This window comes from Oryx dammah, unplaced genomic scaffold (genome assembly GCF_014754425.2).
Source record: "Oryx dammah isolate SB20612 unplaced genomic scaffold, SCBI_Odam_1.1 HiC_scaffold_11210, whole genome shotgun sequence".
NCBI classification, from domain to species: Eukaryota; Metazoa; Chordata; class Mammalia; order Artiodactyla; family Bovidae; genus Oryx; species Oryx dammah.
In genome coordinates, this window is record NW_024080603.1 from 4,758,150 (window position 1) to 4,781,567 (window position 23,418).

The 23,418-nt window shown below is 44.8% G+C and overlaps 1 protein-coding gene across 1 annotated transcript; it reads right to left on the bottom strand.

Annotated features, from left to right (window-relative positions):
- Positions 1 to 18,419: 18,419 nt before the first annotated feature.
- LOC120860931 (transcription factor Sp2-like) lies at positions 18,420 to 22,495 on the bottom strand. The gene is given in 4 exon segments (XM_040236642.1): positions 18,420 to 19,801; positions 19,803 to 20,602; positions 20,605 to 20,832; positions 22,465 to 22,495. Coding segments are annotated over 4 exon segments (1,788 nt in total). The 3' UTR covers positions 18,420 to 19,072.
- Between the last annotated feature and the right edge of the window lie 923 nt (positions 22,496 to 23,418).

The following is a 23,418-nucleotide window of genomic DNA, read 5'->3' on the forward strand; positions in this document are numbered from 1 at the left end:
CCTGAGGAGTGGGCAGCACGAATCTCTTTTGAATGTTGTGAAGGAAGTTGTGAAAAGGGAGGAGCTGGTTCTCCACCTCTCCCTCTCTTCTTGTCTCCCTGCCCATCGTGTTTTCTCCCTGGTACTGCCATAAGGCCCCTTCAGAACGCCCTGTGTTAAAGTCTGTGCATTCTGGGCTTCCCTGGTGGTCCAGTGGTTAAAAATCTGCCTTGTAATGCCAGGGACATGGGTTCAGTCCCTGGTCAGGGAAGATCCCTTATGCTGTGAGGCAACTGAGCCAGTGCACCGCAACTGCTGAGCCTTTGATCTGGAGTCCCCAAGCCACAACTCCTGAAGGCCTTACGCGCTCGAGCCCATGCTCCGCAAGCAGAGGAGCCAGCGTAAGGAAAAGCCTGCACACCACGACTAGAGAGCAGCCCCACCCTCGTGCAACTGGAAAAAGCCTGCACACAGCAGTGAAGATGCAGCGCAGCCAAAAATTAAAAAACAAATATTAAAAAAATCCCCTGCAGTCCATGTCTTCAAGGCGCTCCCTGTTTCTAACAGGAAGGAAGCAAAGCCCATACTGAGAGAAAAGCCCGAGAAGAAACAGATGCTACATTCTTAACAAGGTTAGAGTTGTGCAGTAGGACAGTGACAGAGGAGCCCACGGGACAGAGGGGAGTGGCTGGAAGGTGCAGAGATAGGACCTCACAGCCAGCTGTCTCAGGGGTAGGGGTGGGAACCTGCCCTCCCCTTCACGACAGGAGTTAGTGAAGAGGGAGCTGCGCGTTGAAGTTTTGGTGGGGACACTCACCTATGAACATGTGGAATGGCTGAACGTGAAACAGTGAGCCAGCAGGACCTTCTGTGGATGCACAGACCTTCCTGCGGGCAGGGCCCAGCCCCTCAGCTGCCAGGTTGTGAGCTCTAGGCCGGCAGGGCCCGAGCAGACATTCAGGGGTGGGAAGGAGAGATGGCAGAGCCGACTTCTCAGCCAGAGAGGACAATGTGGCACAGAGAGCTGTGGGGGGGTAGGTGCTTGGGGAGGAGGGGTCAGGGTGCTGAGCACGCCCCCACCTAGGTTAGCACCTGGCCAGTGTCTCTGAAGCAGGGAGCCCCAGCTGACTCTCAGTCCTGCAGAAGACCAGAACGGGGCGTGCCTGTGTTATGAGTGTTATTCTTTATCACTTGTCACTGCTGTCACCAGGCGGCTGCACGTGGGAGCAGGGTCTTTGTCTGGGTCTGCTGGTGCCCGCCCACGACCATTGCCAGCCCCTTAGACAGGCTGGTCTGAGTCAGCCCAGTGTCTAAGCTCCCAGCCACAGGAAGAGGTCCCAGCGGGTGTGCCGTCCCTGCACATGTGGGAGGTGTTGGTGAATCAAATCAGTGACCTTTAGTCCCTCCACTGCCTGCCCAGCTGCGTGGCAGATCACTTCTCATAATAACACATGTCTAAGAATCTGTATTAGATACATTTATGGTCACAAATAAGGCTAAGGAGAGAGTTTTTTAAAACCCCTGCTTCTTTAAAGTTGAGGCATCTGGAAAAGTGACAGCATCTCACTGTCACTTTTAATACAGACTGTGTTTGTGTTAAAAAACAATCTAGCTCACATGTTCCTGATGCCTCTAGTTGTGTTTTCCAAAGTTCTGGAAGAAGAGAAACATAGTCAAATGTTAACAAATGTATGTACAATTATTAACCAATGTGGGTACAATACATGTATAAATTTTCCCTGAGAAAAAACTAGCTGTGGGTGAATTAGATTATAGTAAAACTTGAGGAATTTGATGGCAAATTAATTGAACATACTTCCAGGGAAAGGTTTGCCCTATTTCGCTTTTCATCTTAACTGGGACCCCACTCAGCAATTTGCATTTCGTGTTCATCATTGGGATTTCTGCTGTGCTGTAGAGTCAGAGTTGAGTCTGTTCACAGACCATACTGGCTTGTTCAGTGATGGAGACTGTCTCCAGTAAACTAGGTAACTGGATGCTGCTACGTCACTTCAGTTGTATCGACTCTGTGCGACCCCATAGACGGCAGCCCACCAGGCTCCCCCGTCCCTGGGATTCTCCAGGCAAGAACACTGGAGTGGGTTGCCATTGCCTTCTCCAGTGCATGAAAGCGAAAGGTGAAAGTGAAGTCGCTCAGTTGTGTCTGACTCTTAGCGACCCCATGGACTGCAGCCTACCAGGCTCCTCCATCCATGGGATTTTCCAGGCAAGAGTACCGGAATGGGGTGCCATTGCCTTCTCCAAGGTAACGGGATGGAAAGGGATAAATTTCATTAATTATCTGGAGGATTCCTTGCAGTCCCTGAATATCTGCTTTAGAAAAAAATAACCAGAAGACTTCTAGGGCGTTCACATTTTATCTAAAAACAGTTCTGGAACTGTTAGTGCTGAGTTCTTCATTTCCCCGTGCAGCCTCAGGGCCTCTGAACTGTGTCAGACTGCTGTTCATGTGTGTTGTGCGGAGGTACTTGTACTGGAGATGGTTTGGCAGTCATTGCTCTAATTTGTTCTTTAAGGAGAGTGAAGATGAAAGCTTGTTGTTGTTTAGAACCTTGGCTTGCTTTCACTTGAAACAGAGGAGAAGAAAGGTTGAAGTAATCAGGATGAGATCACAGGCAGTAATTGATGTAGGAAATGTCTCCACTGGCCCCTCTGAAATGAGTCTTCATCGGTTAGGCCAGAGATGAAGATCAGGGTGAAATCTGCAAGACTCTTTAGCCATGTTTTTATAGGAAGAGCTTGACTGGTGGGTGAAATGAAGTTTTAGTTCTGAATGACTTAGATCAAGGGTTCAAAAATCCTGTAATGGGATCAGGCTTGTACATTAAATAGAGTGAGAAGGAAGTATGGCTAACTGGAGCATCTAGGCCCTGTCCCAAGGGAAGGGCACTTGCATTAGCTCCAGCGAAGTGTCATCCAGTGAAGAATGTAGGTCCTGTGTTTCTCAATGTCACAGTTTTTGAAGATAAGCTGGCAATCCAGCTTTTGCATGTGTATTTCTGATTTATTGAATGTTAAGCAACTAATTTAGAAATGTTTAAAACCTTATGAAGATCATCAAACTAAATCTGCAATCAGTATTTGGCCACTAGATAAACAAGATTAACACATACTTCTTTCTACAAAGATCTATGAAGTGCCTTCTATGAGCAGCACTATGATCCTTTTTATGCATTGTTGGATTAAGTTTGCTAGTATTTTGTTGAGGAATTTTACATCTGTATTCATCAAAGACATTGGCCTTTACTTTTCTATTTTGGTAATGTCTTTGTCTGGTTTTGGGGCTTCCCTTGTGGCCCAGCTGGTAAAAGAATCTGCCTGCAATGCAGGAGACCTGGGTTCGATCCCTGGGTTGGGAAGACCCCCTGGAGAAGGGAAAGGCTGCCCACTCCAGTACTATGGGCTGGAGAATTCCATGGACTGTATAGTCCATGGGGTTGCACATAGTCAGACATGACTGAGCAACTTTGACTTTGACTTTCACTTTTCATTTGTCCAGTTTTGGTCAGGGTGATGGTGGCATCATAGAATGAACTTTGGGGGTATTCCCTCCTCCTCAGTCTTTTGGAATAATTTGAAAAGGATAGGTAAAAGTTCTTCTTTGTAATTTTGGTGGAATTCCCCAGTAAAGCTGTCTGGTCCTAGACTTTTGTTTGTAGGAAGTTTTTATTTTTTAATTTTTTAAATTACAGCTTCTGTGTCACTTCTAGTGATTGATCTGTTCACAGTATCTGTTTGTTCTAGACTCAGTTTTGGCAGGCTGTATGTTTCTAGAAACTTGTACATTTCTTCTAGATTGTCTACTTTGTTGGCATTTAACTGTTCATAGTCTTTTCTTATGATTTTTTGCATTTCTGTGCTATCATTTATTATTTCTTCTCTTTAATTTTTTATTCTGTTCATTTGGGTCCTCTGTCTTATCTTTTTGGTGAACCTAAGAAGAGATTTGTCAATTTTGTTTATTCTTTCAAAAAAGCAGCTCTTGGTTTTATTGCTCCTTTCTGTTGGCTTTTTATCTCTATTTTACTTATTTTTCTCTCTGATCTTAGTTCCTTCCTTTGTTAACTTTGAGTTTTGTTTGTTCTTTTGCTAATTCTTTTAGGTGGTAGTTTAGGTTTTTGTTTTAGTTTTCTCCTTATCTCTCAGGGAAGGCCTATATTGCTGTGAACTTCCATCTTAGAACTGCTTTTGCTGCAGTCCATAGATTTTGTATTTCCGTTGTCATTTGTCTTGAGATAGTTTCTGATTTCCTCTTTGATTTGGTTGTTGACTCATTTTTAAAATAGCATTTTGTTCAGTTACCACATGATTGTCTTTTTCCCCCGTTTTTTCTTTCTGTAGTTGGTTTCTGGTTTTATACCACTGTGGTCAGTAAAGATGCTTGAAATAAACTCCATTCTCTTAAATTTGTTGAGACTTATTTTGTGTCCTAGGGTGTGGTTTATCCTAGAGAATGTTCCACGTGCATTTTAAAATAATGAGTGCTTTGCTTTTTCGGATGTAATGTCCTGTAGATATCAGTTAAATCCAACTATTTCATTGTGTCATTTAGGATTTCTGTTACCTTATTGATTTTCTGTCTGGAAGGTCTATCCATTGATATCAGTGGGATGTTAAAGTCTCCTACACTGATTGTGTTCCTGTCACTTTCTCCATTTTTTTCTGTGTTTTATATATTTAGGTACTCTGATATTGGGTACATATGTGTTAATGAGTGTAATATCCTTTTCTTGTATTGACTCCTTTATCATTATATGGTATTTATCTTTTTTATGGACTTTGTTTTATAGTCTGCTTTGTCTGATGTGATTATTGCTACCTCCACTTTCTTGTAGTTTCCATTTGCATTACATACCTTTTTTCATCCCCTTACTTTCCATCTATGTGTGTCTTTCAACCTAAAGTACGTCTTTTATAGACATTTTGTAGGTTCTTGGTTTTTTATCCAATGATAACTTTTTGACATACTGAAATTTAGGTACCAGAGGGACAGCTAGGTGGAGAGGTCCTCAATATGGGGAAAAAATATTACTCTAAAGCTTATGAAAGAAGTTAGAGCTAGAGATATATGTTTTGGAGTCTTCTTTATCATAGTGATTAAGTTTGGGAGTAGATAAAATTGTTATGTAGTGATGGAGAAGAGAGCCCAGCTGAAGAAAAACTTTGGGAAATACCATGCCTAGGATGTCGGTTAGAGATTTTCCTGCAAATAGAGAATCAGAGGGAAGAAGTCAAAAAGAAAGGCATAGTATCATTCCCAAAAGCAGCTAAGGGTCAAAGACACCAGGGACCCAAGAGAATCTTAAAGAGTCATCAAGAACTCCCCAGTGCATGGCTTCAGTTGGGTGGAGGTAGAAAGCAGAAGTCAGGGTGCAAATATATTTAACAGTAAGTGGGTGATGAAGAATTAGCAATAAGCCATAAAGGAAACTTTTTATAATTTGGGCAGGAAGAGGAAAAAAGAGGGCATAACTGAAACAGCACCGATGAATACTGATGGAATGTAATGGGGGCAGGTGATGTTCTGAAGTACTACTTGAGGATGTGGTTTCCCAAATGTGGTTGTACCCAGGCATTTCAGCGACTTAGGCAGCTCCAGCCTTGGAGTATGTATGACTCAGGGAAAGGCTGCTGTAATAGACTAAAGATTTCTTAGAATAGCATCAATAATTTTGGGTGAATTTGAGGCTCTCTGGTTTCAGGACTAGAGAAAACCCCCCTGGTTAAGGAAGAAGGAGAGTGGAGGGGAAACAAAGGGTTATATAAACACTATATTTCTGAGAAAGGGGCCCTGCTCTCTGCATCTCTGTGATGGTTAATTTTACATGTCAATTTAGCTAGGCTATGGTGCCAAATTATTTGTCAAACAGCAGTCTGGATGTTGCTGTGAAGGCATTTTTAAAGTTGTGGTTAATAGACTTTAAGTAAAGCAGATTACTCTCTGTGATGTAGATCGGCCTCATCCAATCTGTTGAAGGCCTTAAGAATGAAGACTGGAGTTTCCCAAAGAAGAAATTCCGCCTCATAGATTGCAACATAGAAACCTTGCCTAAGTTTCTAGATTTTGGACTTCAGACTGCAAGATCAATTCTTACCTCAATTTCTAGCTTGCCTGTAACTTTTGGACTTGAAATTCCCCACAATCACATGATCCAAACCCTTAAAAATCAATCAATATATCTCTTTGCTCTTCTCCACCTGTATGTATGTGTGTGTAGATAAATGGCTGGGTAGATAGATACAGAATATCTGTCTATATCTTTATCTATCTAGCGATTTTCTCCAAAAACCCTTACTAATACACAATTCTTAAAACTTTGATAGTTCAGGGAATCTGAGAGCAAAGAAAACTTTCCTAAGACCCCAGAGAACAAATGATAACTGAAGTGAGTGAAGTCGGAGGGACAGAGACAATGGTGAACTAGGGACCCAGACTCCTTCTAAAAGGAGTGATGTCTTCTCAACCCCAGGCAAGGGTTGCCTTTGGGCATGGAGTCTGGTGTTATTAGACAATGTGATTAATTAAAGAAGCCAAAAATCTGAATTATTATGAGAAATTACAATAGAAAGGGTTTTGTAGAAGAGGTAGTTTTGAGCATTCCCACAGAAGTGCAGTCTACACTGAAGTGTAGGAAATACTGAGTTTGAAGCCATTTAATATAAGCACAAATCCTCCTTTATACCCAGGACCTCCCTACCCAAAGAGGAAAATAGGTCCCACGAGTTTGAGCCTCTTTGAAGAAAATAAAGTTTATTTTGGTCAACTGAGGCATGTGTTTTTATTTAATCACCAAATGTTTCCTTTTAAAAAAGGAGAGAATTGAAGAGGGCTCACCTTTCCATCAACTTCATTTCTGTCATTTTTAAAAAATCCTGTCAGATATATTTTAAGAAGTCTTTGAATGAATGGCGTTTCATGGAGGCAAGGTAGCTTCCTGAAACTTCAATCGAAGTTATTTCTGGCTTGGTACTTTCAAAGGGCATCAGAGCTCAGAAAGCAGAGAGAAGGAAAAAACAACAAAGGTGAAAAGCAAGCCCTTGCACGTAGGAGGCAGGCTTGCATGGAACATGCGATTATGTGGCAGGAGGTATGGATATGAATCACAAAATTGTATAGCAATTTTTTCCTAGGAAAAAAGTTCAGTGAAACAGACCAACCTATCATTGAAAGTGACATAAATGCTGGTTGGTATTATTGAACCGTAGAAAGCTCAACTGATGATGATTTTTTCTTTTAAAAAGCAACTAATTGCCAAAAAATATTCCCCCTTGCTTTTCAATGCATTCTTATGTTAGAAAAATTTGATGATTCATGTGATTGAACAAAAACATGTGTTATTACATAAGAGGAAAATGATTAAACTATCACTTGGATGTCTCTCATTTCCCAGTTCATTATGCACCATGAGAAGTATCTTGAAGTTTTCTATTCTCTTAAGAGTGAAAAATATCCTTTGGCTGAAATGGTTTTAGGTAAGCCATTTTTTAAAAAGCATTTAGCACCCAAATAATACTACCCTAATTCTTGAAACCTGCTCTGGAATATGCTGAGTGCCAGAGGGTACCAGTCACATCAATAAAAGGCAGTAATTTCTAAGGTAGCAAGTGAAATGCTCATGGCAGATGCCACTAGCTGCAGGGCCGCCGTGGCTGCAATGGGACCTCTGGTATATATTTTTCAGGTCGAATTTTTCACCCCATTCAGCTTGCTCTTCCAGAAGACTGCAGAATGAAATAGGATAGTAGTTCTTAACCTTGGCTGCAAATCACCTAGCGTGTTTGTGCTGTGCTGTTGCTTCAGTCATGTCCAACTCTTTGTGACGCCATGGACTGGAGCCCTGCCAGGCTCCTCTGTCCATGGAATTCTCCAGACGTGAATACTGGAGTGGTTGCCACTCTAGCTCTTATCATCAGAAATATACATGCAGTTGGTCTGAGTTGTGACCTAGGCATGGGGGGGTATATTTAATATTATTCATTCATTCAGCCAGCTGTGCCAGGTGTTAGTTTCAGGATCTTAGATCTTCACTGTGGCTTGTGGGATCTTTTCTTCTTAGTTGCAGCATGCGAACTCTTGGCTGTGGCATATGGAATCTACTTTCCTGACTGGGGATCAAACCTGGGCCCCCTGCATTGGGAGCTCAGAGTCTTAGTGACTGGACCACCAGGGAAGTACCCCCTGGGTTACTTTTAAAGCTGTCAAGCTATTTCTAATGTTCAACCAAGGTTAGGAGTCACTTCCCTATTGGAAAGCTCAGGAAGTTGTGGATTGTAGACTGTCAGAGTTTACAGAGAATAAATCCCTTGTTTTATAGATTAGGTGACTGATGCTCAGAGAGACTAAGTGATTTGCTCAGAATCACACGTCTTTATTAATAGCAATGTGGTGACCAGAACCCACCCCAGTGTTTTTTCTGTAACGCTCTATCACACAGGCTTTGGTTGATTGGCTAGTGAGAAAATAGGGGCTTCAAAATGCTTGTGAAGTTGTCCAAGTATTGTGTAAGGAGCTAACCAGTCCGCCTATACACAGGACCTTCCACAAGTTCACCAGTCAAAAATGTTGTTCTGGGGTGTTGGGTATCTAATCTAGTTGGACTCAGATATCCTAGCCTATTTGGGCTTCTTGTTTGAAGTTAAAATGCTTTCTAAGGTAGGTGGGTATCTACAGAGACTCAACCTGTATAAGTCTTATTAACAACCTTTGTGGGTAAGTTCTGCCTTTTAGTGAGGTCCTTTGTCTTTGCAAACTGCCATACATGGCCCTTGCTCAAAGCAAACCCCTTGGTTTTTTATTGTTCTAATGGAGTCAGTCAATCGAGCAACAAATGGTGTTGAGCTCCTGTTAAGCTGAGGGTCTCTTCCAGCTGCTTTTAGCAGGAAGACACAGGATATGGTTGAATGCTGCTTTCAGCCAACATAAGATATAAATGAGAGATAAGGCATCATGGTAAACAACTTTTCTTGCTGCCCAGCATCTCTTGCAGAATCACTTCTTCTTATTCTGTTTACATGTATGTGGGCAGCCCCACCTCTAGATTTCTGGCTAGGATTAACCCAGCCTTGGCCAAAATAGCCTGAAACTAAGGAGGGGGCAAGTGATACAAGCTGAACCATACAGGGACAGCCCCAGACTTACTGAAGTGATGAAGAAGAGGCTCCAGTTTGTAGAATGTTGCCTCTCATGTTCCAGGCAACCAGAGCTGAGAGCGGAAAGACAGGAGCAGTGTTCAAGCCCCTGTATTCAGACTAGCTTGAAGTCCCCTGAATTTCCTAAAGACCCAGGGTCCCCAGGTACATAAACCATAACCTCCCCACCTCCTTTTTTATTTTAAGCTAGTTTGAGTTGGGCTTTTCTCCTTGTCGACTGAAAGAACCCTAAGATGTGGAGCTTTACGTCAGACCACTTGAATTGTTTGAACGGTTTGCTCCCATTCATCTCCTGGATGTCAAATCCAGCTGAGAATTTTGGCCAGCATGAGTGCTGATAAATGGGCTGTGCTGCCAGATCTGTCTAGTGTCTATTTTAGATTCAATTTGTTTTTGGTTGCTGGTAGAAAAACCTGGAGACATGTGTTTGGTTATATGTAGATTAATTTGATTTTTACTGGTAATACCCTCCTTTGCTGGAGCTCTGGCATCACAGTTAGCCATCCTTTGTGAGATTTGTCACTTTTTTGAAAAATAAATTCATCTCCTGTCTGAGTACCAACCAGAGGGCCACATTTGGAGCATCTTTTCATTCTTTGGCTATTGTGTGTATGGGATGTAGTTGAATATGTGACTTGGGACTTCAGCCAGCTTTTCAGTGCATAATTCTATGTTACAAAATGGTCCATAGTCTTGGGTGTGCCATTGACGGGGCTACTGAATAGGCAAACTCAGCCTATAATTAGGGTTTCAGAAAAGAGATATTTTTGAAATATATTTGATGTTTAAAGAAAGCATCAAAGTATGCACAAGAGGAAATATTAGAACTTTGTAGTCATTCTACTACTGATTTTGGGATTTAGAATTGTGTTAGTTTTCAATTATGTATCAGTAAGGAATGGGAAATGTATCATAATTTAGTCTCTGGAGGTTTTAATCTGTCTCTAAATGCTAAATAGCATAAAAGCAAGAACTGAAGAAGGAGAAAGTTCACCAGCATGGAAAATGAGGGTTCAATGAGGCGATTGGGCTACACAATACTTCTTAGTAGAGAATATTTTAGAAGTGTGTGAAAGGTTTGCATTACTTTATGTAGAAAGAGGCGTCTCAATTCTTTTGTAAATAATTTGAGGTTTAAAAGACTTTTGGCTTTCTGACTTATTTCAAACAGTATTGCTTCATGAAATGGCCTCAAGCAGTCCTCGGTAAATTGTTTATATGGTACTTGACTGCTGCTTCAGGTTTAGATCAAGTCACAGCTGTACAAACAGAGACTATTAACCTGTTGGTTGGATTTAGCAGGCACTTTGGTCTATTTAAATCCACTGACATTTCAAATTCCTTGTCCCCAGATTCTTCACAGAATAACTGCTGAAGGTGACGGTGCTGATTTCTAAATAGCCCTAAGGACAAATGATGTGTGTTCTAAAGAACGGCCACCAAACAAAGGGGAATAGCATTTGATTTACGCTCACAATCATGGAGAGAAATTTCAAAGAGGATGGAAGGGAGTCAAGATGGTCCCGAAAGGAAGGAAGTTTCAGTCCTTATGTTAGTGATGCAAACTCTTGTATTTTCCACATAGAGTAAATACTAGCAGTAGTTTATTGGCTATAAAATGCTGGGGAAAATAGCGAAACACTGGGATTTTCCACATCTATATTCTTTTTTAGGTAAGCTCTTGGGTGACTGTTTTTGTCTGAGCTCCCCCAAACAGATCTGGAGACAAGGCTGAGGTTAGTCAGTTCTTTGGGAGTGGATCCCAGGAAGCATCTCTGTAGGAATGCGACTAGTAAAGCAGGAGAGGAAAGCTGGTAATAAGTGGATTACCCCTGCTGGCGACTGTGGCTCGGTCCCACCAGGACCATCAAGTAAGTGAGTAGAAGGAGCATCACAACTTTCCCAGGGAGGGTCAAAGAAGTTGGAGGTATTTATCCATCAACTCTGCCCTCCTTGGTTGAGGATTTCCCTGGAGGCTTTGAATCCTGAAGAAAATCTCCAAGTAGAGAAGGAGAAAGGCTTGTTGCTTTAGATGAGAAGCTGCCAGAGGGCAAGGAATGGGTCTGCCATCTTGTAGGTGAATAGATCAAGGGAAATATGGGCTGGAATATCAACAGGGTCAGTCACATTGGCCATTTTTATATAGTTGGAAAACATCGGCTTGTCATGAGCAATCGTAGTTATTTTCTCCACTGGGAAGAGAATCTATTTGTCTGTTTCCTAACCAGAACTTCAGTGGAATGATTTGGGGCAGGCTTCCCAGTCTGGGACTCCTCCAGTAACATTAATATGAGGTGTGAAGAGAACAGTAATAGAAGCATGGCTAAATTATCAAAGTACCTCTGTGGTAAGAAATATGAAGCCATTAACATCATGCTTTTGGAATTTTTAATAACATGAAAGATACTAAGTGAGATGTTACCACTAAGTGAAAAAAGGCAGGTTACAAAACTACAGTTTTTGTTACATTAGAAAAATATTTTTACACAAAAAAGAAAAGACTGGAAAGAAATATACCAGCATGTTAGTGGTGTTTATCTTCAGGTGGTGAAATAATGGATAATTTTTTAACTTAGTCTTCTTTTCTTCATTTCCCAAACTTTCTATGTTGAACTTTTTAACCTTTTTTTTTTTTAATTGGCTTTTTGAGTCACTGAGTTTTGGGTTTTTGTATGGTCAGATTAAATGGGGAGATTGCTGGGTAGACAGGTGGGTTTACCCTCAGGCTTGCTGGTCGAGCAGAGGGCAGGCTGTTACCCAGGGCATTCTGACAGTCTGTGGGTACTCATTTCAAGGTTAGCTCATCAGACTTTTCTACATGCACTTGAGAGATGAAGCGGGCATTCATGAATGGGTACCTGCCGAGCAAGACTCTTGCAAGGACTGTAGGGAGACAGTGGCTGTTATCTGCTTGGGTCAGAGAATACCAGCAAGGAGGCAGTACCTGGGAGGGGTTATCTGTTTGTCCTTTTTGGATCAAGCTGAGAATCACATCGTGATTCACTTTTATATCAATTTATCATCCTCAAGTACAGCCATCAAGGCTAGTGGTGGTCACAGGCAGCTTCATCTTGGAATAAGCATGGTGCTGGGGGTGGTAGAGGAATACAGACAGGAGTATCCTGAAGGAGGTAATATTTCAGAGAGAAGATATTGTTATCCATTGAAAATAATTGTAAAGAGCATGTGATTAAAGACCAGCGTAAATACAAATATAGTGTGTGTTAGGAGTTTGAGAGGTGGTTGGGGAGGGGTGTGCTAGAAAAGAGTCCCTGTGGACTGGAGTGGTTGAGAAAGGCTTTTTGGAGAAGGTCATGCTTTGAATAATGAGTCAATGATGAAAATACCTACCATTGTCTCAGGTCATGTAAGCCCTGAGTGTGTATCTAGAAGTCTAATCATGGTTCTGTCTCAGATTCCCTCTGTGTCATCAGGAGTATGTTTCCTGTTTTATAAAATGCCAGTGCTTATACTCCCCTAACCAACAGGCATGTTAGGATGAGTAACTGATAGTAAACATGCTGGGCAAATTCCGTGGTGCTTTGCTAAAGGCTTAAAAATGTCAGATTAATTCAATATAGAGACAGGCACCAGTGGGTTCTAGAGATAAAATACAGCGATAGTGATAGAAGGCTCAGGTATGCTTAAAGTGGCATCCAGTATCATCATCAAATTGATTCTGGATGAGTTTCTCTCCTTGGACATTCTAGTTACAGGCTAAATAAAGAGAGGTGGAATTAACAGAGGACTATTTATTCTGTTCCTCATGTGTGCTTAGTTCTAAGTTGGGTAACAGGGAAATTTAAAACATCATTAGCAAGAGCGTTGTTTTGGCAACTTTAAATTCTGAAAGAGATGGGAATACCAGACCACCTGACCTGCCTCTTGAGAAATCTGTATGCAGGTCAGGAAGCAACAGTTAGAACTGGACATGAACAACAGACTGGTTCCAGATAGGAAAAGGAGTACGTCAAGGCTGTATATTGTCACCCTGCTTATTTAACTTGTATGCAGAGTTAAATGCATCATTAGAAACACTGGGCTGAAGGAAGCACAAGCTGGAATCAAGATTGTTGGGAGAAATATCAATAACCTCAGATATGCAGATGACACCACCCTTAGGGCAGAAAGTGAAGAAGAACTAAAGAGCCTCTTGATGAAAGTGAAAGAGGAGGGTGAAAAAGTTGGCTTAAAGCTCAACATTCAGAAAACTAAGATCATGGCATCCAGTCCCATCACTTCATGGCAAGTAGATGGGGAAACAGTAGCTGACTTTATTTTGGGGGGCTCCAGAATCACTGCAGATGGTGACTGCAGCCATGAAATAAAAAGACACTTACTCCTTGGAAGAAAAGTTATGACCAACCTAGATAGCATATCAAAAAGCAGAGACATTACTTTGCCAACTAAGGTCTGTCTAGTCAACACTATGGTTTTTCCAGTGGTCATGTATGGGTGTGAGAGTTGGACTATAAAGAAAGCTGAACACTGAAGAATTGATGCTTTTGAACTGTGGTGTTGGAGAAGACTTTTGAGAGTCCCTTGGACTGCAAGGAGATCCAACCAGTCCATCCTAAATGAAATCAGTCCTGGGTATTCATTGGAAGGACTGATGTTGAAGCTGAAACTCTAGTACTTCGGCCACTTGATGCAAAGAGCTGACTCATTGGACAAGAGCCTGATGCTGGGAAAGATTGAAGGCAGGAAGAGAAGGGGACGACAGAGGATGAGATGGTTGGATGGCATCACCGACTCAATGAACAAGATTTTGAGTAAGCTCCGGGAGTTGGGGACAGGGATGCCTGGTGTGCTGAGGTCCATGGGATTCCAAAGAGTCAGACATGACTGAGCGACTGAAGTGTGAGTGAAGGCACACAGACATGGACTGGAAGCTATAATTCTCAGGAGTGCAGACACTCAGCTAGATTTGTATCGCAGAGTTTACAAAGCCCTGGGGAAAAACCCCGAGAGAGGTCATTCTTCCCCAAAGATCTGATTCACCACAGAACTGAATTTATCACCTCTTTGAGCATAGGAAAGCCTTATTCACCTGGTTATTAAATTAATGTGAAATGGATTCAAGCAATCAGGAAACCATGCACCAAAAACAAACAGAAACAATAGAGAACTGACCCCAGTTCACAAAGAGAGCATACATTTCTTTATGTTGAACTGTTTACAGCCTGGCTGGATCACCCCTGCACACAAGCTGCGTGAATATCAACAGCCAGCTCTCCTGCCCTTTGGGACAAGGCAGTCCTGCTGATTAAAGAAGCAAGGAGACGTCAGGGTTTCCTTGGTCAGATCTGGCTTTCAAGAGGGACTGTGTGGCTATTTCTTGCTCAGCAATGAACCTGTCTACCCCAAGCTGCAAACCACCTGATAAGATACCTTATAATGAATCTGGAGTAGAAGAACAATAAACAAACAATAAAAAGGGGGCCACAGAACATATTAATAACATTTCCTTGTGGTGATATTTGCAGCACTTTTGCAAATATTGGCTCACTAAATAGGAGAGTGAAAAGCTAAACTGGTTTAGAGCTGGGCCAACCATGTAGAGCGCTGGCTACTTAGTTTTTCCTGGCTCAGGGATCAAGCCTAGAAATGAGCATTCCTTTATATGCAACCCATATTGTCTTCTATACCCATCTAAATTCAAGAAGGGCTTACAGCCTTTTCTCCCAGTGATTAGAAACATAAGGAGGCTAGACAAGCTGCATGTGGTGACATGTGGGCTTAATGGAAAGAAGCATTCTATTTTAACATGGAAATGTACTGTTTTCACTCCCCTCTGCCCTTATTGTCTACATTGAATGGAGCTAACGTAAAGTCCTCTCTCTTTTTGGGAGTGTTTGCTGATCAGGGCCTCTACCCCACGTATTTGGTTTATCTTCAGACTTGGGGTAGAGTAGACCAAAATGATTATCTTAAAAGAGCAGAAAAGACAAGAGGCAAGTGTCTTAAAGGAAGCTGCTTAGTGAAGAGGAGGGAGGTTCTCTCATAGCAGAAGAGGAAATAGGTCAGTGGGTTTCTGGAGAAGGGAATGTACCCGTCATTTGGTTCAGAAGTGTTTCTGAGTCCAAGTTCATACTCTGCATAACAGGCCAGTCAGGTGAGAGACAAGGTGCTGGGACAATGAATAGCAGTGTTATTTGTAAAGCCAGCAGACCAAGAAGATGGTGGACTAATGTCCCCCAAAACCATCTTGCTTGGATTTGAATGCTAGTTGTTTTAATAGAGCAGAGAGGGAGAGTTGAGGAGATAAAGTAAAAAAGGCAATTTGTTGTTGTTGTTGAGTCGCCTCTTATTCTTTTGGGACCCCGTGGACTGTAGCCCACCAGGCTCCTCTGTCCATGGGATTTCTCAGGCAAGAATACTGGAGTGGGTTGCCACTTCCTTCTCCAGGGGATCTTCCTGAACCAGGGATTGAATGCACATCTGCATCAGCAGGCAGATTCTTTACCACTGAGCTACCAGGGAAGCCCCAAAAGGCAGTAAGGTGTTAGAGATATTTCCTGGTTCCAGCCAGACTCTGGAGGTAATGTGTTAATTTCTTCTTTCCTACAGCTGTTCATAGGTGGGCCTAGTCAGGATGCTTCCTGTGAGCTAAACAAAGATATTTTAGCTTAACACTCAGGCATGGGAGGCAGGGTTCCTGGAGATGGGCCATTATGTACACTTTAAGCTGTAGACAACACTCCTTTAGTGATTAATTGGTAACAAAAGCAATAGAACGCAAAGGTTAAAGTAAAAAAAAAGAGATTCAGTACGGAGTCAGATTTGTTCTTCCCCATCAGTGGCTAATCCTCAAGGGGGATGATTGTATGCTATGCCTGAGGGGATGGGGACGCAGACTCTGAAGTTCTTGGTCTTGGCAGCAATTTGTGCCCAGCATGGACAGGGCAACCACCCTCAGGGGTGTGCGTGCATGCGTGTGTGTGTGTGTATCTGCGCACAGCAGCTCAGCAGAGTGGGACGAAATCAGGTAGATTTCACAGAAAATAGAGAGGTGTGCTCCTTGTAGTAAACCTAACTGGAAGAGGCAACTCTGAGTGCTTCAGTCCAGGACCACATGAGCCTGCCCTGCGCGTGTGACTCTGCTACAGAATCTTGACCTGGCACACTCAGGGGCTAAATACCTAATCTGGAGAAGGGGGCTTCTTTAAGGAAAAACCAAACAAAAAAACATATAAACATACAATTAGCTAGGGAGCCTTTGAAGGAGCCTTGTGCGATTGAGGAAATCTGAGCTTGTGCCTCTCTGGGGTCTTTATTTATTTATTTATCTGTTAGGTTTTGCTGGGCTGGGTCTTCGTTGCTGTGTATGCTTTATCAAGTTGCGGGGAGAGGGGCCACGTTGGGGTACCCAGGCTTCTCACTGCAGTGCCTTCTCCTGTTGTAGAGCACGGGCTCTAGGGTATGCAGCCCTCAGGAACTCTGGCTCACAGGCTTAGTTGCCCCATGCACGTGGAGTCTTCCCAGACCAGGGATCGAACCCACGTCTCTTGCATCGGCGGGCAGATTCTTTACTGATGAGCCACCAATGGAAGCCCTACCTTTCTATGTGCAACCATTTCTAAAAGAAAGTTTTGGTGTCAGCAAGCAACTCAGGAGATTGGAAGGAGGGAGGAAGGGGACTGTATACCAAACCTCACTAGAATTGTTTATCTGGGTCTTGAAGGGAGACTGATTTGCTCTCGATCCTGAAAGCAGGTGTAGCTAGGTCTCTTTCCTGAAGTACAGCTTCCCTAAGACGGTTGGCTTTCTCAGAGCTGGAGGAATACTCAGTTTACATAACTGGTCAACATTCTCTGCGTCATCACGGTGCACAGATGAAGGTGCACAGTGGAGTCTTTTTTTGGGTGGCTTTTGCTAGAGGAGGTGGTAAGAGCCCGGTTTTGCCAAGGTATAGGATCATTTCACTGAAGACATGCAAGTATTCTAAAGGAAATTATTAAGACTATTCAGAAAGAAGAATGCCAAGACATTCTGAGCTTGGTGTTTATGTCACTCATTCAGATGTTTGCTCTCATTTGAATAAGGAAATCTCATTAGGAATCAGATTTCACTTATATTTTAAAAATACCACAGAATGTTTAAAGGTGTGGTGCTTAATTGACATTTTCTAATCTTCCCTGCATTGGGTATAATGGGTAAAGAAATAGCATGCTGTGACTTTAGTCATGTCCAACTGTTTGTGACCCTATGGACCATAGCCCGCCAGCTTCCTCTGTCCATGGGATTCTCCAGGCAAGACCACTGGAGTGGGTTGCCGTGTCCACCTCCAGGGAAAGAAATAGCAGGATCATGCAACAGAAAAGAAAGAACTTGTGTTTGTTTCCCACATTTGGGTTTATGATCTTGCCTCTATTTTCTTTTTCAATGCCTTCTATAAAAAGCAATGGAAAATCCCAAGTCTATAGAAGAGGATTCAAAGGCCCTCAAAATAACCTTGGCCTAAGGTGAAAGAGCAGCACACAGGAGCCAGGAGGCCTGGGACCTAGGCTCGCTTTGGCCACTGGCCAACCAGTTTGGGAATCTGACCCATGTCCCTCAAACTCCCTACCTTGATTGCTTGTCAGTGCCACGAGAAGCTGGGCTAGATCATCCCTCAAGTCATTCCCAGCTCCAGTGTTTGTTTAATGCTTTTCCTTTGAGAATTCCAAAGCCTTTACATCACTCACAAGTAAGAGTCCATTTAGGGAAGTCCAGGAGCCTCAGCTGTGCTCTCATCACGTAGAACTAGACGAGCTCAGAAAGATCCCCTGGCCAAATGTAGGATGGGAACAGTGTGTTCAGACACAGACTGGGAGAGCGAAGAGGATTCATCATCCTTTGGAGGCAGGCATTGGAATGGGGCTGTTGTCCAGTATGGGGCTTGATAAAGGAGAAATGACCTTTGGTTGGAATCCTAGTGTAAAGAATAGATGTGGAAGGAGACCTGAAGTCCAGGATGGCCCAGTTCTGACGCAAAAGATTGTCCAGCCTTTGGCCAAGTCACTCACCTCTCTGGGACAGTTTCTTTATAGGTGTGAAGTGGGGGTGACAGAGTCAGACACTCCACATCTTTATCCGTTCATCTATCAATGGACACTTAGGTTGCTTTCATATCTTGGCTGTTGGAAATAGTGCTGCTGTGACATTGAAGTGCACATATCATTTTGCACTATGGTTTTCTCCAGGTATATGACCAGGAGTGGGATTGCTGGGTCATATGGTACATCTGTTTTTATTTTTATTTTTTAATTTTTTTTATTTTTGCAATTAAATAAACTTCTTGAAAGCACACACAATACACAGGGTTCATCATCGGAAGTAGAGTATAAGGCAACGTTCTCCATAGAAAAAGAGAGGAATCAGGGAGTGGGTGGGCAGCTTTACTTTTTAAATAGAAAGTTGGAATGTGCTGGAGGAGAGTCGGGGTCGGGTGGGGCATGTGGAGTGGAGGCGACTGGCTGCCAGCGGAGCCCTGGGTGCAGGGCCCCGGGCGTCCAGGAGTCCGCGGTGGCCGAGGGGGCCAGAGCGGTGCAGGAGGGGGAGAGGGACATGGCACGATGCGACTCCGGCAGTGTTGGGGGGAGGGGGCTCACTTTGCTCCTCGACGGAGTGAAATTCATGTTTTTCCTTTGGAAATAAGGGTTCCCACTCGTCCTGATTTAGAACGTCTCATTGGGCATGGCCAGTGTCCATGGTTTGGGCAGGCCAGGAGCTTGTGGTGAGAGGAGAGGGCCAGGGTGGAGCCAAGGGGCTTCAGAAGGAGGTGCATATGGGGGCAGCAGAGCCCCTTCCTGTGGGGACAGTCGCACAACAGGAACGGGGGTTGAGGCGGGCCCATGACAGCGTGGGCCTCCTTTCTGCCAGAGGCCCAGGCAGGACACGGGCAGGTCTGCATCTGTGGGGCCTCCTGCCTCAGTTGGCCTTACAAGTTCTTCGTGACCAGGTGGGTCTTGTAATGCTTGGTGAGGTGGTCACTCCTCATGAAGCGCTTCTGACACTGGGCACACTCGAAGCGTTTGTCCCCTGTTTGGGTGCGGGCATGCCGCTGGAGCTCGTCGCTCCGTGTGAACTTCTTGCCACAGAAGAACCAGTTGCAGACAAAGGGCCGCTCGCCGGTGTGCAGGCGCACGTGAGCCCGCAGCAGGGACGTCTTAGGGAAAGTCTTGCCGCAGTCGGGGATGTGGCATACATGCTTCTTCTTGCCCTGCTCTCCAGACCTCTTGTCCCCATCCTTGCAGTTGGGACACGTGCAGGCCATGCGGCGCCGCTTTTCCCCAGGCTGGGCCTCTCCAGCCAGGGCCTGTTCCATCTGCAGCTGGATCTGGGTGGGGCTCAGCCCACTGATGGTCAGATTGTTCCCAGAAACATTCTGCACAGTCAGCTGCTGCTGTCCGCCAGTGTTGGTGATGGTGACGGGCATGCCCTGGACCTGGACACCATTGATGTTGATGGTCTGCATGGCCTGGGCCGCTGCTGCCAGCTGTGCTGCATTCAGGCTGATGATGCTCCCAGCAGGAGCGATCTTTGGCAGGGGTCGTTCTTTTCGGAGAATTGCAGCCGAGTGCTTTTTGCTGGTCCCGCTCAGATGGGCAGCACGGGACGCCGGGCTACTACAAGTGGTGGTGGAGGCAGTTGCAGCTGTTGCTGGGGGGGCTGTCCTGGACGAGGACCGTCTGTACCTCACCAGAAGGTGTACGGATGTAGACCTGAGTAGGTGACGGCTCAGCAGCCTGGATCTGGAAATTCTGGGAGGGCTTCTGGGGGACGGTGGGGAGGGTGGCGGACGCGGCCTGCACCACCCGCAGGGCCTGCTGTGGAATCTGCACCACATGCTGCTGCTCGGCCTTGGGGGGCACCACCTGGACCTGCTGGACCACGGCTGGCTGGCCCCCACCGGGGCTCTAAACGATGAGCAGGTTGTTTCCTGCTTGGATGATGTTGTCCGCGGTGGTCTCGATCAGCACCGTCTCCACCTGCTCAGCCATGGCCACAGGGGGCTGGGCGGCAGGAAGACTCTTCTTCCTGGCTTTCTTGTTAGTCTTAGACAGCGGGGCAGGGGGGCTCTCCGTGAGGAGCTGAGTGGTGGCCCCGGGGTCGCTGGTGTTCATGAGGTTGTTGACAGGCAGAGTAAGGGTCACATTGCCGCCGCCACCTGTCAGCTTCACCACATTGGCCCCGCTCTGTGCCGGAGTGGTGGTCGTACTCGACTTCTGGACAGGGGCTGGCTTGATGGGGACGGGCTTGTGACTGGACGGGGATGGGGTGATGATGGCTTGGTTGGTGCCAGGGATGATCTGGATCTGGTTGGTGAGACTGGGCTGCACCTGGATGGTCTGAGGACTGCTGGCCTGGATCTGAGGGACTGCCTGGTACTGGATACTGGTGTTCGATCGGGTCCCTTTGTTGACCACGGTGGGGTTCTGGATGGCGAACACCAGCTGCCCCCCAGGTAGGACGTGCTCAGCTGTGACCCCTGAATCTGAAGTATGTTTCCCTTGGAGGACAAGATTCCAAAGCTATTCTTGCTGGGGCTGAGAGGGAGAGGGGCGGGTTTGATAGGGACGAGCTTCCGTGGAGTGGGCTGAGGGGGAGCAGGAGGCGTCACCGCAGCTTCAACAGCTGGAGGGCCGATTTTGCTACATGTCGCGGCAAGTAGTGCTAAGGGAGATGGCTGGGAGTCCGCTCATTACGACATTTTCCTCCCTGGCCTCCGCCGCCTCTGCCACCCTGTTTTTAATTTTTAAGGAACTTCCATACTGTTCTTCATAGTAGTTGTACCAATTTATATTCCACCAACAGTATAGGAGGATTCCCTTTTCTCCATACCCTCTCCAGCATTTATTGCTTTTATTTCTTGACGTTGGCCATTCTGACTGGCGTGAGGCAATAACTCACTGTAGTTTTGATTTACAGTTCTCTCATAATTAGCGATGTTGAGCATCTGTTCAAGTGCCTCTCAGCCATATGTATGTCTTCTTTAGAAAAATCTTTTTAGATCTTCTGCTGATTTTTTGATTGAATTGTTTCTCCTAGCTTATCTTCATGATAGAATTGACTTTGAACCCTCTTTGCTTGGTTGGTAAATCCTATTCTCAGTCATTGTACTCTTCTGCTTCTTTTGGTTTCACAAATCCTTATCAAGTCATCCCCAAATTGTCTAGATTTTAGCAGAATCCCAAAGTAAGGATTGAGTTAGTTCTGCACAGTGAAGAGACCAAGACACAATAGTGATTCAAAAAAGGCCTGATTTGATCCTTTTGTGGGAACAAAGATAAAGTAAATAAAAATCCTGTAGTTCTATGCTGGTGTAGGAAAAGTGAGATGCCCTGGAAGAGACAGGAATGATTTGTGGTTGAGCATTCCAGCTCGTGGCCTGCTGAGGAGACCTTGCACGGGGCCACATCTGCCTTCAAGAGCCAATTGTATGCATCTCCTCCCAACTCCATATTCAAGCAAGTTAGCTGAGTAGCTTGGTCTTGGCCTAGGTGGGAGTATTAACACTGTGGAAAATGGCAAACACAACAAACTGGAGTTTTATTTCCCTGTAGAGCCAGTTGTTACACGTGTCCCTGCACTGATTCTAGCCTTGTCTGTCATCTTTTCTAGTAAATTATACTTTCCTATTAAGAGTTGCTTCTGGAATTTGGTGTCTAAAAGGAAATCTTCATTCTACGTGTGTAGATAGTTTACATAGATTAAAGGAGCCTTTCTAACATGTGCAAGTAAAGACAGCGCTGAAAGCTGCTCAATAACTAAGCGTGCTCAAGACAAGAGACTTGGCTGCTGGTTCCAGAAGAGCATCCTTCTCAGCGAAGCTGACCACCTGCAGTGGTCAGTTTCCTTTGGCAAGGCCTGGCAGCTTGGACTGTGACCAGGAAACTGTGTGTGTCTGTGTGAAAGACCTTTTCCTTTTTGGCATTTAAAAGTAGCCTACTGAAGATAGCACAGGTAAATGAATTGAAGCACGGAGCTGAGAGGATTCAGCTGAGACAAATATTTTGTCAGATCGCCTAACTTTACAAGTACATGTGCCTTCACCAGTTACAGCACTTAGGATGTTGTCTGTAGAATCACCTCCCCTGATTTTCCGTGGAACTGGGAGTGAGGAATAGAAGGGAGAAGGAGATCTGCTAGTGACCTGCATCTTAGTTTTCCTGTTGCTTCCAGAGTCTCTCCTCTTAAGCCTTTTCTCTGAACTGGAGGAGAACCATGCATTTCAGGTGGCTTTCCAGCTCCTTCCTTCATTCCTCCCCGCATGCAAGGGCTCTTAGGGAGTGGCAATGTCTATTAGACAGTCACCCTCATGTCCTTTACCGACAGGCATGGGAGAGCTGCCCGGCACCATCTCTCTTCCTCAAGTCCGTTCTAGTTCAAAGATTCTGTGCCTAAATAGTTGTCATCCATGGGGCTTGCAGCTCAGCCCATCCCTTGAAATAAAGGTGCTGCTGTAGCCACTCGGGGTAGGGATGGGCCTGGGTTTCAGCCCTAGATCTCTGGCCCAGTCAAGAAGGTTGTCCTTTCAAAGAGTTCTTGCTGTCTTGATCTGGACTTAACAAGCAGAAGGATACCTTCCCTCGGATTCCCTAGTAAGGTAGCAGCCAGAGCTGTAGTGGAAATAACAGGTGATGAAATTAGCCACCCTGAGTTAGCCAGTAGCTCGCATGGCAGAGGCAGGGAGTGCTGGGCCAGCTGGGAGGGGGCACTGGGCCAGCTGGGAGGGGGCACTGGGCCAGCTGGGAGGCCCTGCCTGGTGCGGGCCTACGTCTGCGGGCTCTGCACCTCCCTGGAGGGTTTTATGTAAGTCTCGGTCACAGCAACCTGCCCCCTCCCTGCTGGGACAGTTCGCAGGACCCAGGATTAGCCGGCTCTAGCCAAGCTCTATTTCTGGAAGGCAGAAAGTTCACTGAAAGGGTAGCCACTGAGAAGGTACTCGTTTTCACCATTGAAGGGAGCAGAGACAGAGACTCCTAGAGGGGAAATTATTTTAGGAGACCGTTTTGTGCAGATAAGCCAAGAACATTTAGGATCAGAGCAGAGGAAGAAAGCAGAGTGTGAATACACTTGAAGAGTAACAGCGTTTCTCCCATTGTGATCCTTTCTTTGGCTACTGCACTAATTCAGCCCCAGGATTTTAGAAGTATAATTTATCCAGTAAGGCTGCTGAAACAAGACTCTAAAGATTTCATCTTTGCCACCAAACTAAACTTATGTTTGGACACACATTATACATCAGTACATCATACAGTAAATTCTGATCATTCAAAATCC